A 16,618-nucleotide genomic window follows, 5' to 3' on the forward strand; every position below is an offset into this window, starting at 1 on the left:
CTGTCTTCTACGCTTCATGCTCTTTACTTAGCTAATTCCCCAAATGCTCTGTATTCATCCTTTGGACTGTGTGGGTTATATTCTTTATATCTTGCTTAAGTAAGCAGGCAATCTGGCTCCTTCCTTACATGGGTTTTCTGAAGACTTCTATTCAATAACACACAGCCAAGCTCTGGATCAGATAATGAAAGGAGTAAGAAAGAGATAGAAAAGCTTTTGACATGGGATGCAGAGCCATAAGGCACTGAATTGGTAGGAGATGCTAGGGGTAGAGTTTTGTTAATTTGCTTAAAGGCTAAGTAAGTTGAGGCATTTCCCATTTTTAAAAGGAGTAGCTCATTCCCCTTAAACTGATAAACTGTTGGGTTTTTTGTTTCATTTCTCCCCTTGCACAGGAGGTCTTAGGGTGGTTTGTGTATGTGTGTCCACATCTGTATTTAAGATAAACATTGCTCTTGTCACTTCAATAGATGAGACTGAAATGGTATAAAAGGGGATTAAAATGCAAATGAGTTGTTGACTTAGTCAGAAGTTACACAGGAGTGAAGTTTTACTTTGTTACAGAATGCACTGCAATTGATGCTTTTAGTATACTGTGCTGCCATTAAGTTAAACTTGCAGAAAGACCCTTTGTTTTGTTTTGTCAAAGGATGGCTTTATTTAGGTTTTTTGGAACACTCAAAAGTAGAGATACTGGGCTGGAGTTTGCAGCTATGTGTTCTTTCCCTTAGCTTTAATTCCCACAAAGCTCACTTTAAAACCACTGATGCCTGTCATCTAGGGAGGGCCATAAATGTACTTCTCCATGATATTTCTTAGGGATTATAGATGGTTACTAGCTCTCTGTAGTGTTCTTTAAAAAGCATCCGGGGTTGGTGTTTGTTCATTAATGCAGTAATGCCAAGAAGTTACAGTCCTTGCTTCCCTTGACGAGCAGTCAGTAATACAATGTGTGCCCTTCCAGTGCCTGCTGTATGATCCAAGTGGAGCATTGGGGAGAGCTAATAGGAAATACAGGTTGCAGTATCAACCTACTGAGACCATGACTTTTCTTGTGGAAAACGAAATTTTGCAGATACCTGGCTTTACTTCCAGTGGCATGGTTCCATACCCAGAATGATCCTGTCACTGGGATGCTCCTTAGGTAGGCAGCTGAACCTGCAGTTCATTAGAAGCAGCTGGAGTCTGTTAACACGCTCACCTACCTGCCAACAGCAACTAGTAAAATTTGAAGGTGATTCTCTGGTTTGGCTCTCTGCCTCCTTCTGTAAAGCTAAGAATCTGAATAGTTATTTAAAATTTTTACACCTCTCACACTAGGTTAGTTCTGTAGCTAAAACTCATGGGCTTTTGCTGTAGCAGTAGATGTCTTTTCCCCTCTTAGTGGTGCACTCTTAAGAAACCAAACTTTTTTGTGTGATATAGTTACTTTAAGGTTTTGAATTGTACTGTAGTTTGATCTTAAAGAAGCCATGAGCCTGGATGCACTGGTGCTGGAAGACATGATCTTCCTATTTTTCTATCAGTTCTTCTCATGTGTTACAGTCTCAACTACAAGCCTTTGAAATCTTCTCCAAATAATTCTTACACTAAAAAAAAAAAAAAAAAAAAAAGAAAAAGAAGAAAGAGGACTTTCAAGGAGAAACATTTTCTTCTTAAAAACATAATAGTTTGACTTCTTCAACAAATCCTTGCTAGACATTTGTTAATAGTTTTAGTTTTCACTGACATATTCTGTGGCTTTTAGGTGAAATGTACAACACTAAAATTTCAAGCATCCATTACTTCTATATTTAGAAGGAAAGTACCAGCCCAAGTTGTTAAGCAGTTTCTACTTATCTCTGTAACCAATCAACAAAATTGGATTTTAAGCATAGTGGTCATTGTAATGAATTACTTCTTAAATGCTGTGAAATATAGTTCCTCAATTAATGTTCTAAAAAGCTAGAAGAATTCTCTGGCTTTGTGAAAAACTACTTATCTATAAAATCCTTTGTTTTTCCAAGCAAGATAATTTAGTAATTTAAAATTATTCCAACTATTAAAAACAAAGAGCTGGGTGGGTTCTAACTTACCATGTGTGAATAGTTCTGCAGAAATACCTGCGTATGTTCTCTGTATAATAACTGGGAAAGATAGGCTGCTGGAAGGGCTCCCAGAAGGAGATCCAGTAGAACTGTGGTATTCTTCTGAATTAAATAGGAAGATACTTTTTTTATTTATAAACATACTGCAAAATTTATTGAAACTGCAGAGCTTTAATTTCATTTCATTTATGGATTAAATAATTTTGTGAGTGTTTCAGTCTAAAAATATGTGCTTCCAGTTGTCTTATGTTAAGCTAAGTTGTTTAGCAACACATCAAAACAATTCCATGAAAGGATTACTATCTTGTTTTATTAATCCCATAAGCGGCCTTTGCAAATGTTTTTGTATTATAGATGATTGCAGTGAGGCATTAAAGCACATGCAGACAACAGAATTCCCCTCATGTATCCTTCTTGTCCTTCAAGTTATGTTTTAATACCAATCTGATAGCATGGTTTACAGAACTGTGTATACTTGGTTCAGGGTGCTATTACAGCTATTTACTACCAATCCCTGATGAAGCATTTCACGTAGTCTTCCTTTTCCAGTAAGAAGTTAAATCCGATTTCTTGTGTTCTGCACAGTCCATGCTTTTCTGTCTGTTAAACTGGTTGTAGGGAAGTTACAGGAAAGCAATGTTAAAGTCACTGTAATACTTTCTTTCAGGAATTACAGCCGAAGTCATAGTGGTAGCCTCTTTTGATGAACTGCACAAAAGAGCTCAGGAGGCCAAGGGGAAGATTGTTGTCTACAATGAGCCTTTCATCAGTTATGGTGAAACTGTGCGATACAGATCACAGGGAGCAGTGGAAGCTGCTAAAGTTGGAGCAGTGGCATCCCTCATTAGATCCATTGCTTCTTTTTCTATTCACAGGTAAGCATTTTTCTCTTTTCTCCCCGTGACTCACATTTCAGTCTTTAGTTCACATGTCATTTCTGGGCAGGCATTTTTGTTCTCCATGACTTAAACCTTGCCAGTTATGAGTGGGTGTTTGGTTTTGAAACTATTGGCTGCACAATAGTTCTTTTCCCCTGTGCTTTGTCATTCTTTCAAAATGTTTTCGTTTTTTGTTACTGATCCAAATTTTGTATGATACTTTTTTAAAAGAAGTTCCTGCATTTTCAAGGCTGCCATAAATATTCTGAGATCAACCAAAATCAAATGCCTTTGGTGACAACATGTACCAGACTGTCAGTGATGATATGAACTGGTCATTATGTATATTTGACTAGAATATAAGTGTACAGTTTTTATTGTATTGGTCATTTTCCTAGCATGAGGCTGACTTGTACTAGATGAAGGAGTAGTCTGCTTTGAACAGAATTATTTAGAACACTTCAGCAGTAAGGTTTGTAATTCTCACACTGCTTTTAATTAAGGTAAGTTGAAATAATGATGTTTTTAAAGAATTTTTAGATGTCTTAGTACGTTACTTATTTATCATATGTAGTGTTATATTACTGAAATGAGCTTTTTTAGTTTTCTTCTGGTTGGTAACAGAATTCCTTATTTTATCTGGTGATTTTTTCCAGCTCTGAAAGCTTACACTTAAAATGCTCATCTATTGTGAAAAAGACTAGTTGAGGCATAGAAAGGAAATGGAGAAGAGTCCAGCCATAAGGTAAAAGGGTGACAGGTACACGCCGTCTTTTAACATAGTATTTTTAAAATTTTACGCAATTATTGGTGAACTTAATGCCTGCAGTGAACCTTGTGTAGTAGCCTGCTGGCTGCCATGAGAGTTCTGGTCATGCGGGCTCAGACAGCAGAGCTGGACTGAGGACTGCAGATGGGACAGACCCATCTCCCTGCCCAGCCTCCTGAACCTGAGCTGCAGCCTGAAAAGGAGAGACAGGGGCTTTAAGTGATGCCAGACACAAAGCTTCACTGCTTAAACTGTAGAGCTGTGTTAATAAAACCACTTAAGACAGCATGGAAGAGAGACACGCAGTTTATACAAGAGGTGCTGTATTTTGTAATGTTCTTTTTTTGGCAAATACATTTTTAGAACAGTACAGGCCATTTACTCCTTCCCCTAGTTGCCCAGTAACTCTTTATCCACTGAGGAGTCATTGGCAGTGGCTAACCTGACCCTGAATGTGTGCCACATCATAAACTGAAATTGTGTTCTGTTTAGATAACACCATGGTTTCTTTTTGATCTCTGCTCCTAGATTTTCTTTCTATACAAGTCTAGGCTGAAGGTGGGAAGGGGTGGTATGGCTTTGGGTCTTGCTTGAGGCTGGGACTGGGAAGTGGTTGGGACAAGCACTTGGAAGCATGCTTGATTCCACCATTTCGGACAGAACATAAGTGGTCACACCTCAGCAGTATGAGAAGTGTGCAAGTGTCACCATCTGTGATGCTTCAGGATGTCTGAGAAATGCAGTAATGCCAACTAACTGTATTGGATCATGTGCAGAGGACAGCTCTGCTGCCAGTGTAGTTGCTTGATAGCATTTTTATAGGCTCTATGTTCCCGTAAAGAAGCCAACATTACCTACTTAAAATGCTTTCTCGAAAATGAAGTACTTAGATGCTATCCAAACTATACTAGTGTATTTCTTGATCCCCAACAAATGGGATGTTTACAATATATTTTCTAACACTTTCAAATTTTTAGTAAAGTTCATAATAATGAACAGATAGTAGAATATGTTTCAAAAACAGTTTTATGAAAAATTACATGGTTTCAAAATAGTCTTATTTGATATCATCAAAGAATATTGCAATCTATAATCTGTTGACTATCTGAAAACCAGAAGATGATCTATCCTGTCCTTAGTTCTGGTACCCTGGAGAGGTATCCATTGAAAGCAACTCTTTGTATCTTCTGTTTGCCAGACTATTTATGGAAGTGCATTTTAACATGTAACGGAATATTTAGAGATGAGGAACAGAGGTGGAGACTGAAGGTAGTAAAGCCTGTTTATTAGGTCTGGGTACTGGCATTACAGCTATTTCAGAATTGAATGAAAAGAGAAGAGAAACAGATGCTAAATGCATGTTTGTTTAGAAGTATTGAATCCTTAATTGAGGCTGGGAGCTGAGGTGTCATTCCCAAAAGCAATTTCAAATTTAGATGCTGCCAGGAAGCATCTTTTCATTAAATGTACTTTCTGTCCTTTCTTCATTTACCTTCGCTTAGGTTTTTTTTGGGTGTGGGAGGGATTGGTTAATCTATTTTTTCCTATAATAAGGGAAGTATTCAGGTCCAGTCCGTCACTTCTGTCACTCCGTGATGCCTAGATCTGTTTGTCTTGTTTCTAACAGAAAATAGGTCTTGCTGTAGGCAAGATGGATTTTCTTATCTCCATACCTTCTCCTGTGTTTTCTCTTAATCACCAGCTGTGTGTCTCCTTACTGATGTGCTGTGCTGTATGGACGCTGTGCTGGATGTGGTGCTTCTTGTCAATCAGTGTCTGGGGCACTTTTTGTTCAAGTTGCTTGCCTTTTTGATTGACTGATGGGAAATACTACATTGCTGCAGGGAGCAGCATGTTAGAAGGGTGAGAGATGGAAGGTAAAAAGCCGATGAAAGACTTGTAAGTGTTGTGAAATAAAGTCTTGCATTCTTGCAATTTGTATACTGCTGCTATGTTGACCAGAACCTTTTCTTCTTGGGCCTGTGTGTTTACATGTGCACCTATAATATGAATAACTGCTAATGGGATTGTGGCAGTTCTCCAAAACATCCTGGAAACATCTTAGAAGAAAATATCCTCCTTCTGATACTGCACTATCCCACTTTCCTCGGGAAAATGAAGGGTGGAAATTCACATTTTCCCTAAATTATATCAGCTTTGGTGTGGTTTTTTTTGTTTGTTTGTTTGTTAAGATTTCAACCCCTTTTGGACAGGGAGTTGCTTATGTGATTGTTCTATTTGCAATGAATTAAGCTGGCTGGAACAATGGAAGCCACTTTGTGGTGTGATTTCTAGGTGACCTTGCAATGTGAATAGTATTGATAGGTTAATACTAGGTACTTTCTAGTAGATTAACATTTTAGGCTTATTAGGGCTGATTATTAAAGCTTACTGACAAGATAGAATTGGTAAAATCACAACATGAATTAAATCAGTGTTCTCTTACTGGCAGCTTGGTGGCTGTTCCTTGTTCCAGAGATGGCAAGCGACTGCCACATTGTCAAGAGCAAAGTTTGAAGGGAACTTTTAAGCAGGGATTATGTGGGCAGTTTATTTTTCTTTGCGGTATGGTGATATAGCTATGGAGTCAATGAAACCACTGAGGGACTCAGGCATGCCAACGCTGAATAAGGGCAAGAAGGAATGAACCCGAATATACTCAGGAAAACTCATTGCTGTGTTTATATTGGGGGTCATGCCAACTCACCAGTGACAGTGAAGGACTGGAAGGATTTGTTGTTGAGTTTCAAGGAGTGAATTTATTTATTTAGGACAGAAATGGTAAGTGAATAGGAAATAAAATGAGCAACAGCATCTCCCTTGGCCTATGAAGAGATGACAGTAGTTAGGTGGTTGATATTACCATGTTGTGTGGCAGTTGTGTCTTGTGGCATTGTCCCCATGTTGTGTTAGAGTCAAATAATTCTCTTGCTACTTTATAGGTATCATATAAGAGTGGGTTTTGTTACTTAGGAGAAAGTCACTTGTAACAGGTAGGTAATTTTCCCTGCCCTCCCCCCGCAAATGCTGTGTTTATGACAGCCTTTTTCCCAGTAACAATTTCCTGAAGCACTGGCAATTTGGTGGTGAAAACATTTAAGCATGGATATTAGGAGTTAAGAGTAACAGAACTATTTTTAATGAACCTTCTCAAATAACACATATTATTGTAATCAGTCAACAGAATCCATAGTATTCGGCTTTGTGGAGAAATCCAGGTGTTGACTTTTTTTGCTTTAATAGCTTGGCTGTGCTGTGATTAACTGTCTTGTACAAGTTAAAGTAATACATACGTTTACTGTTGTATACAATAAACTGATGAGTATTTCCCAGTTTGTAGTGGATTTTTTTACAGTAAGAATACTCAATTTACAAGGCATGGTTAAAAATATGGTTGTAATAAGCTAGCCATAAGTATGGTTTTTTGCTTCCTAGTTGTACATTTTCACAACATTTTATAGACAAAAAGTATCCTTTAGCTATTGAAATGGTCCAGTATTTATCCTGTGGTGAATACTCTTACGAATCTATAAGTAAATCCTTCTGTTCCTCAAGAACCAGAGATGAGAGAAAGTTGTAACGCTGTGTCTTGTAATAATAACCCCTTTAAGGGCTCTAGAAAGAAGCAAATTTTAGTGTCTTTCAAGAACTCAAAAAGAAAGTTCCCCAGAATTCTCAGAGATAAATGCCAAGAGCCCAATTATTATTTTTTTAAATGCCGCAGAACAATCTCTCCAGTATATAAGAAATCCAACAGGGAACATGTTACAAGGCCGAAGTAGACCAAGGAGTACTTTGACCCCGTCTGAAGACTGTTAACAAGGACACATACTTGGTCAAGTTCTTCTCTTTTTTTGGCTGAATTCAGCATCTTATACTTATCTGAAGTAATTAATTTCCTTCACTTTCTCTCCCCTTCTCCAGGCTACAGGTGGCCAAGACACAATTTCTGCTTGCAAAGCTCTAGTAACTCTAATCAAAAGCTGTTTCTCGATGAAAGTTGAATTCATGAGTGGCATGGTGCAACTCAAGGTTTATGGCAGAGGTTGCATGGATAGCCCGAGTGGATGCATATCACACAATTAAGTGCTGGCATGTCAGGGCTGGAATATAATTTCATGTAATATATGTGAATTTGAAAACTGTTGCTTTTCCATTATCCTAATTTCCCCTTTTTGTCACCTCACTTGGTTTATTTTCTTCTACGATGTATAGTCATGTATACCTTTTTGGAAATACATTGTACTCTCAAAGTGCATTTTCTTTTCCTCTCCTTTTTTCCCTTTTATTCTTCACTGCTTTGTAAACAGTTTATTCATTCCTTTCTCAATCTCACTGGCAATGCATGTGAGTTAGTGTCAGTTTTCAGTTTTTGGGTGTTAGCACAGTGATTCCTTATGACATCACCTCTTCCTAATGCTTGGCCTGCTGCCTTTGGTTCCAGATGTGAGACTTGCTTACTAAGGAGAGCTTCCTCCTTTCCCTAAAATTCCATGTCTAAGGAAAGTAAGGGCTTATTCGCATCAGTGCTGGCAGAGACACTCAACTTCTGCTCCTTCTGGCAAGTTTTCTGAGGTCTGAGGTGGTACAGTAGTATTGGTAGGATTTCTTTAGCTTTTGTTTGTCTTTGTAGCAAAGAGATGCATTGGTGGTCTTTAAAACTGATGTTTTATCTTTGAAAGGCTGTATCCTCTGGTTGTGTCATGAGCCCTGAAAGCTCCTTTTCCTCCTGTTCTGCCCCTTCTTCCACAACGAATGCCAGTATATCTAATTTTTTGCTACCATGTTAGGAACCTTTCTTCCTATGACCCGTTCTGCTGTCTGTAGAGGGGGAACAGTGCCATGTCCATGTGGGATTGTGTTTCAGCTGATGAGCGCTGGCTAAGACTTGTGTGTGAGTGTGAGGGCAGTTCTCTGTTAATATGGCACTTGCCATGGCCGAGCCCAGCCTGCTCATGAGCTGTAAGTCAGGTCCCTAACCACCTCTATTGCTCTGTGAGCATGCGGTCTAGCTAAGCAGACCTGTATTCCCTTCCATGTATCATAGGCTGGGACTCAAGCAGGTGAGACAGGTCAATTTGCCCTAGAAAGCTGCCTCTGTTGCCCATTAAATGGCCTGGACCACCAGCTATTATTTTCAGCCAAAAAATCTTGACCTGTGTGTAAATTTCTAAAACTTAACCTACATCCTAAAATAATTACAGGAGCTCTTCAGCTAACCACTTCATTTTTCTTGTCTTCTTTCATATTTGTTATTTAATAAACAAAACAATTGCTGTGAACAAGCAAGCCTATGGTAGCACAAAACAGGAGTTAGGTTTGTCGTCACTTTTTCTTCACTCACACTGTCTGTGGTAGCATGGGACTGGTCATCCAGATTGCTGCTCAACTGAAAAAAAAATTAGCTTTCCTCAGGCATTTGAGTTTAACTAGGATTGTTCACTGCCACTGGCGCCTGTTGAAAGGAGAAGAATGAAATTGGTTTATATGTATGAAATGAAGTAGGAGTTTTTGTATAATTAGTTTTTGTAAGTTTTTACTTCACTTCGCTCTTTTCGCTCAACACTCATACACACCTTTTTCTGATCTGCCTATAGCACCCTGGTGACTAAGTGATTTTCTGGGCTGCTGAAGCCACGCAGCCTCAGTGGCATATCTGGCCATGTTTAGGGGCCAGCCTGGCTGATGCTCGCAAGATGCGTAGCTGGAGAGAAGCCGACACGTAACATCTCTGGCCGCGTGTACAGGCTTAGTGTGCGTGAGCTGCCAGTGCCTTGGGTATATTTGAATTTTGGTCCCCCTTTCCAAGTCCTGTGTCAGTTCAGGAATTTGCGGTTACTCTGGCTTTTGGCCTGTTAGCACATGTGGTATGTGAGTTAATTTCCTGCAGTTCTGTTCAGTCCTCTCAATTTTTTCTTGCTTCTAATTAAGCTAGCCTTGGGCTCTCAAGTCTGCAGGGGTGGGATGTGTTTTAGTCCATCTGTAAACCCGCTTCTTTGGTTTTTGGTTAATGAAATAATCTTGTGTCTTGTTCTGTTGGGATTAGGGAAAATATTTTACTGGTTGTCCAAACTTTTTCCTCTTCTAGCTGCAAATAATTTTTACATGTTTCAAAACAAAAATCCTTGTGTTGCAATGGAGTTTTTCTGTCTGATGATATAATTAAGTTAAAAATCACTTTTTTAAAAAGTAAAGCTGCAATTAAAGATTTAGGTGCAACAGCTGAGACTGAGCATGTGTTAGTGGTTGGGCTGTGCTAGGTGCACTTATTGAGTGCATCTTCTGGTTTAGTTTCATCTGAAAGGAGTCTGACACTGGAGCTCAGAGACTGCTCGGTGATTGGGCAGCCAAGAATTTTGGGAGGTTCACTTCAAAAGCTCATTCTTTATTCAAACTAAAAGGCTAATATGGACATACCATGTGAGACCTTTAAGAAAGTCACATCATCCATATAATAATTTAAACTTTTTATGGTGTAAGTTCTGTTGTTGTAGCCAGAGATGTGCCCTCTGTGATACGAAGATTCACTTTATCAGTGCAGGTTGTGGCTCTTCATTATCAAATGGCAATTCTAAGAGGGAGTGCAGGGACAGAGACGAACGAGGCTTTCTGTAAGTCAGGGAAGACAAATTTAGGGATATTCTCTGCATGTCAGCCAAGTAGGTCTCCTTGATGCTGATATGTACGTAAAATCAAACATTATTATTATTGAAAACTTTTTCATAGAAATGGATAAACCAGATTGCCTTTTTGTCAAGAAAAAACACTGAGAAAGATCTGTTTTAGAAGGGAGAAAGTTCCTGGGTTAAGTTTCCAGAAATAATGTTTTTCAAAGGATGTCTGGGGCACAAGACATTTATCTGAGTGTAAAAGTAAACTATTTCTGTATTCCTTAAGTAAAAAAATCTACTATTTTTACCTCCTTTTTTCCATTTCATGTGACAGTGCTAAGCTGGAATCTGGAATTCTCCTTGATTGCTTGTAATGCTACGTTCTTTGGTTCTGGTGCATGCTATTATGAGCAGTGCCACCACTTTACTTCCAGGGAGCTAGTTCTTGTTGGAAGTACTGAAAATAAAGAGTTTGCCTCTGTTATGTGTGGACCTGATGCCTTCGTTTATTTACTCAAGAAACTTCCTTTGCTTATTGCCATCTTCCAGTGACAAGAGTAACTGTTCTTATTATTGCCTTGTGTTTTTTAAGTGGTTTTTTTTCTTCCCTAGCATGTGAGTTTTATGCGCACAGGGTGAAGTGGTGAATGTGTGTGTTGAAGAGTTATTGTGTTTCAGTGGGGAGGAGAATGCAGTTGTGGTCAAGGCAGTTTAGAATTGATCTCTGAGGGAATTGGAAAACTGATGAACCTGATTCTCCTCGGCTTGATATTGTGCGTGCTCGCTTTTGAGACTGCAGAATTGTTATAAAAATAGTCTCCTTCTGAGCAGGCAGCACCTTCTGTCTGCTTTGCACAGGCTTGGGGAATGCATGAGCATAAGGGCAGCAGGAAGCTGGGTGATAATTGTAGAGATGTAACAGTAATGCTGTAGCATGACTGAAGAAATTGGGAAGCACCACTGATTATTTCTGAACACTCTTCACTTACGGGATTAGTACAGTGGCAGGAATTGTTCATAGGAAACATCTCAATGAGAGACTGTCCTAAGGCAATATCCTGTGGCAATAGGATACAGCAATATTGTGTTCAGTTCTACTAAGGGACCAGGAAACACAGATAAAACCCTTGTTTGTGGTGTAACAAGAGGAAATAAGAGCAGACCGTGTTTTATAAGTCTCTGGTGAGCTTGTGGAAGATTCTAGTTGTGTTTCATAGCACTGTGCATGTTGTCTTGCTGCCCTTAGAGATATGAATTGTTGGTGTGCTGTGGGATTTATTTTCTTGCCCTGCACTTAGGGGCTTTCCCTCCAGGATGTCTCTATATGTTGTTGACTGACAATTCATTAATTTTTACTTTGCTTCCTATATTCCCTGAAGGCCAACATGCCAGACTGCATTCTGCAGTGCAGTCTTTGTGCTCACTTTTGGGCAAATCCTGTCAGCAAGAGAACTTGGATGTCCTTAGAAGAAATGGAGCCTGTGCTTTAGGAGATCATCATATTGCACAGTGGATTCTTGTTATTTGAGCAGTGATTAAGGAGTCAAATTTCAGGTAACTTCATAAGAGTGAGAAATCTCTAGATGATGTTTCTTAAGTCCCAATCTCTCTGGCTTTTGCCAAACTTTTTGCCTCTTTTTGCTTTGAACTGCATAAATCTGTTTTTTCCAGTAGACAGGGCTCGATATGACATCTGAAACCTCTGGGTAATTTCATACGTCTGGCAGATTTGTTTTCTTACAAAGTCAGTAAAATGCTGATGAGACTAACAAGGGCTTTCTCCACCTCCTAGTTTTGGCTACTCCTGTTCAGGAATATGTAATTGGAAAGAGTCTGATCCATTTAGTGTCTAGTAATATAAGCAGTGTCCTGTAACTTTGGTAGAGGCAGGTAAAGGGCTAGTAAAATCTTTGTCAGTAGACTCTGTTATCCAGAAAGATGCTGTAAGGATAATGGTCCTTTTGAAATCCTCGCTTCCCCATCAATAGCTTCCCAAGGCAAACCTTTATCAATGTAGTATTCAAGGTTTTTTTTTCTTCTCTTCTGGCCCACTCACTCTCCTAACATTACTGACTCATACATTTTCTTGGTGGCTAGATGGCCACCCGTGCCATGAATAACATGTGTTAACTCTGGTCTTATTTGGGTACCATGAGCACCTGCTGACGAGATTTGGTAATATTCTGGAGTAAGAAAAATTTAAAGGAACCATTTTGTTCTGCCTTTGCATGATGTTGAGCATATAAAACTGCCAAGTCTTGGGTTTCTTGTACTGATCTTTAAGGAGTTACAGCTGTGCTTGCTGTGGGTTGAGCACTGGGAACTTTAGCAGTTTTCTGTGATTTCCTGTTTCTCCCTAATCAGCTTCGGCTTTCTTCAGTGCTGCCAGTCCCTTCTGAGTCTGTATGAGTTGCTGTGCCTACAAAAGCCCTGTTAGCAAGTTCAGAACCATCCGACATGATTGTAATGTCTTGATCCATCAACTGCAGATTCTGCTTTAATGTTCTCACAATATGCAGTTTTCTTGATTACACTGACAAGTGTCTCACTAGTATCTGGCAACCATAAATGTCGAGGATTGTAGGAAAACCTGACAACAAAAATGCAGATAAACATTACAGAGAGGGATCTGAAGAATACAATGCCAATGAATTATTTTCACAAGGGGTTTATTTATTTTCAGCTGCTGATAAGATCTGAGAAGTATGTGGACTGTCATTTCATTTCTCTGTAACTCTCTGTGTTTTTTCTGTGTAAGTACAGGACTGAGGACTTTATCTGGAGTGTTCATCTCCAGAGCACGTGAGCACATGGGTCTGGACAACTGGGAGAGATTAAACAGTACTAGATTAGTTGTGCCAGAATGCTACAGAATTGGTGTTTGGGGTATCCTAGCCTAATACTCTCCTTTTTTCATTAAAAAAAAAAAAGGAAAAGAAAAAAAAAAGAGAGTAAAGGCCCTGTTTATTGTAGTGTTCTAGGATTAGCTCCATTAATTTCAAGTTACACAGCAACTCACTTTTTGATTTTGGTCCAAGCAGTGCTGAAACAGCTTGTACAGAGGTCTACTGTATAGATTCACCTGCTTATGCAATTTTATTCATGTCTTATAATTGGTTTTCCAGTTTGTACTTTCCACTGAGTATTGTTTCTACTTCCTGTACTACTCAAGATACTTTTTCAGAATCTATCTGGTATTGTTCTTAACCTGATGATGTTAATAAAAATGATCTACATATTACAGAACAGTTTTAGCATGTATATATTAAAGTTTTATTTATGAAAAATTTTGTATCTGCTGTAAAACATCTGAAGTATTCTTTTCAAGGTTTACTGCTGATTTCCAATAGTGAACACAGGTTCATGTAGGGACTCTGGCTGGATTTGTGTGCTTCAGAATCTGTCTCATGCATACAAAAAAATGTTTTATTTTGGTACGTAACCTTTTACTTATGTCATGTAGAACAAACAGGCTGACAAATATAGATGCCATTTTTAAAATATACTTAATGTACTAGTCAACTGTTAATATTCACAATCTCTGGTTTATGCCCCAGGCATGCAGAGGATTTGGAAATGCTAATTCCTCTTTTTTTTTTGCCTTAACATGTGAGCAAATGTGTATGGTTTGCTCCAACATACTATGATTTCTCTTTACAAGAATGCTTGCATTGTTTTTCAGGGGGGAGGGGGCCTCTTTTTTTTGCTGGTTCTTCCATTTCCCACAGTCTTGCTTGTGGCTTGTCCATATGGTAAGGTATTTCTGTGTTATTTCATTAAATGTTGTCTTCACATAGGATGGCCTCACCCTGCTGCGTTAGGTCTGCTGTAATCTATGTCAGGCATTTAACTATGATGAGCTAGTCCTGTTTGTATGATGAAACCCTTTATTTATGGCACACAAATTTTGACTTGTGTTTTTAGGAAGTCAGAGCCAATTATTCCACAGTTGTTGTTTAGAATTGTTTTCTAAATGTAGCCTGATGTTGACGGCCAACAGTAATAATGGGCTCTTCCCTGTAGATGTAATGTCTTGTGCCTTGTAAGTGTAACTATTTCAATTACTTTAATCCTTTTCTCCAGCTTTGTTTTCCCCTTCAAATCCAATCAGTCACCTGAGCCTCTCTCTTATTGTGTCCATCTTGTTGCATCAAATACTAATCTTTTGGTCTTGCCTGCAGGGTAGGGCTAAATGGTGAAAATCCTTCTCCATCTGGTTTATTAAATGAGAGGTGCCAACTCCTGTTTCTGCTCTGCCAGTGATGCCAGCTTTGATTACTTGCCTGTTGTCCTCTCCTTCAGGCACCTTATACTTTCTCTGATCTTGTTTCTATATTTGGGAGGATGGTGCAAACCTAAAGCCATAACTTTGTCCTCTTCCAACTTTCCTTTTTAAATCTGACCTTTGGGTTTGTATTTATAGATTGTTCCCATATGTCATTAGCTAGGTAGGTGACTAGGGTCTGTGGCTTCTGCTAAACTGTGTCACCATTACCTTGCTTTCCTAGTCACTGTCCGCAGTACTTCTGCATTGGCTGTCTAATACGAATATTGCAAATACTCTGTGAAACAGAGGAGGTTGTCTTTGATATGTTTCTGTTCATTATTATTAAGCAGTGTTGAGCTTTGACTGCAATTCCTGGATTTTTAATCTACTGTGATCACAAAAGAAGAACATTTATTTTAAGAATAAGAAACAGAAGGGAACAACGTGGTTTCTGATTTACTTATTTCTATTTGGATTTCATCACATTAGTTTGCTGGTGACTGTGAAGCACACAAAATATACCTCAACAAGAGATATTGAAACTATTGTATCATTAGATACATTTGTCAGATGAGGGAGAATAATCATGTGAATTAACTAAACCCAGGGTTTCTGAAGTTCCATTCATCACTCTGCCCCGTGGGATCTTGAGTAGCTCACGGTAATTTCTCTCTTTCCCTATTTGCAAGCAGTGGCAATGTGTCGTGGTTTAACCCCAGCCAGCAACTAAGCACCATGCAGCCACTCACTCACTCCTCCCCTCTCCCAGTGGGATGGGGAGCAGAATCAGGAAAAAAAGTAAAACTCGTGGGTTGAGATAAGAACAGTTTAATAACTAAAAAAAAACCCCAACCCAATAATAATAATAACACAAATATAATAGCAATAATAATCGTTGTAATGAAAAGGAATATAACAAAAAGAGAGAAATTAGACCCAAGAAAAGACAAGTGAAGCACAATGCAGTTGCTCACCACCCACTGACTGATGCCCAAGCAGCGATCTGCCCCTCCTGGCCAACTCCCCCCAGTTTATATACTGAGCATGACGTTCTATGGTATGGAATATCCCTTTGGCTAGTTTGGGTCAGCTGTCCTGGCCATGCTCCCTGCCAGCTTGTTGTACACCTGCTTGCTGGCAGAGCTTGAGAAACTAAAAAATACTTAACTTGGGATAAGCACTACTTAACAACAACTAAAACATCAGTATTATCAACATTATTCACACACTAAATCCAAAACACACCGTATCAGTTACTAGGAAGAGAATTAACTCTATCCCAGCCAAATCCAGGACAGAATGTTAACTTAGTGTAAGATTTGCACATTGTTTACTGTGAAGAAGACAACATTAAAAGTCAGCTCTTCTAAACCGTGATTAGTTAGCCAATAGTAGATTCTTCAATAATTTGCCTATGTCAAAACCAAGTAATGGTTGTATTATTACATAACAGTGGGTGACTACTGCTGATAAGTAATCCATTATATAACCATGGGGTTTTATGATAAAATAAAATGTAGTGTGTTTGATTGTGAACTTCTGCTAGATTGAGATTTCAGGTTGACCTAACAGACATCTGTAGGAAGGCTCTGGTAGGAGGCTAATGACAGAGAATACAGGTCATTTCCTTGGCTTATCGTATTTTCAAATGTAAATATTTAAAAGCAGTTGGTTCACTGTAGCTCAAAGGATTTGGATTTTGAGTTCAATTCAGTAACAACTCACCATGAGAGTGTTGCAGCCACTGGAAAGAGCATGAAGGAGCTGGAATTTATAAAAGTACAAGGCTTTTTCCTAGTAACAGCTCTTTATAATCAAGAACAACATGAACTTTAGAAATCAGGTCCTGGGATTCAAATGTGATTTTGGCAAAAGTCTGAGGTTTGGAAAGAATGAGCTTACAGGTGGGATGTGAGGGAGGTTTTAGCTGTTCTATAATCTTTGTAGTGCTTGCACCTTTTCAGGGAGTAGACTGTGATCCTTCTTTGAGGAGGGTCTGTGTCTCC

General features: G+C 38.9%; 1 protein-coding gene across 1 annotated transcript in view; it reads left to right on the forward strand.

The window, feature by feature from the left end:
* The window catches only part of CPQ (carboxypeptidase Q), a 166,822-nt gene that overhangs the window by 33,804 nt on the left and 116,400 nt on the right, over positions 1 to 16,618 (forward strand). The window contains exon 3 of the mRNA XM_049820501.1: positions 2,755 to 2,962. Within this exon, the coding sequence (XP_049676458.1) occupies positions 2,755 to 2,962 (208 nt within the window). The remainder of the gene's footprint in view (positions 1 to 2,754; positions 2,963 to 16,618) is intronic.

Source organism: Accipiter gentilis, chromosome 2 (genome assembly GCF_929443795.1).
Source record: "Accipiter gentilis chromosome 2, bAccGen1.1, whole genome shotgun sequence".
Lineage (NCBI taxonomy): Eukaryota > Metazoa > Chordata > Aves > Accipitriformes > Accipitridae > Astur > Astur gentilis.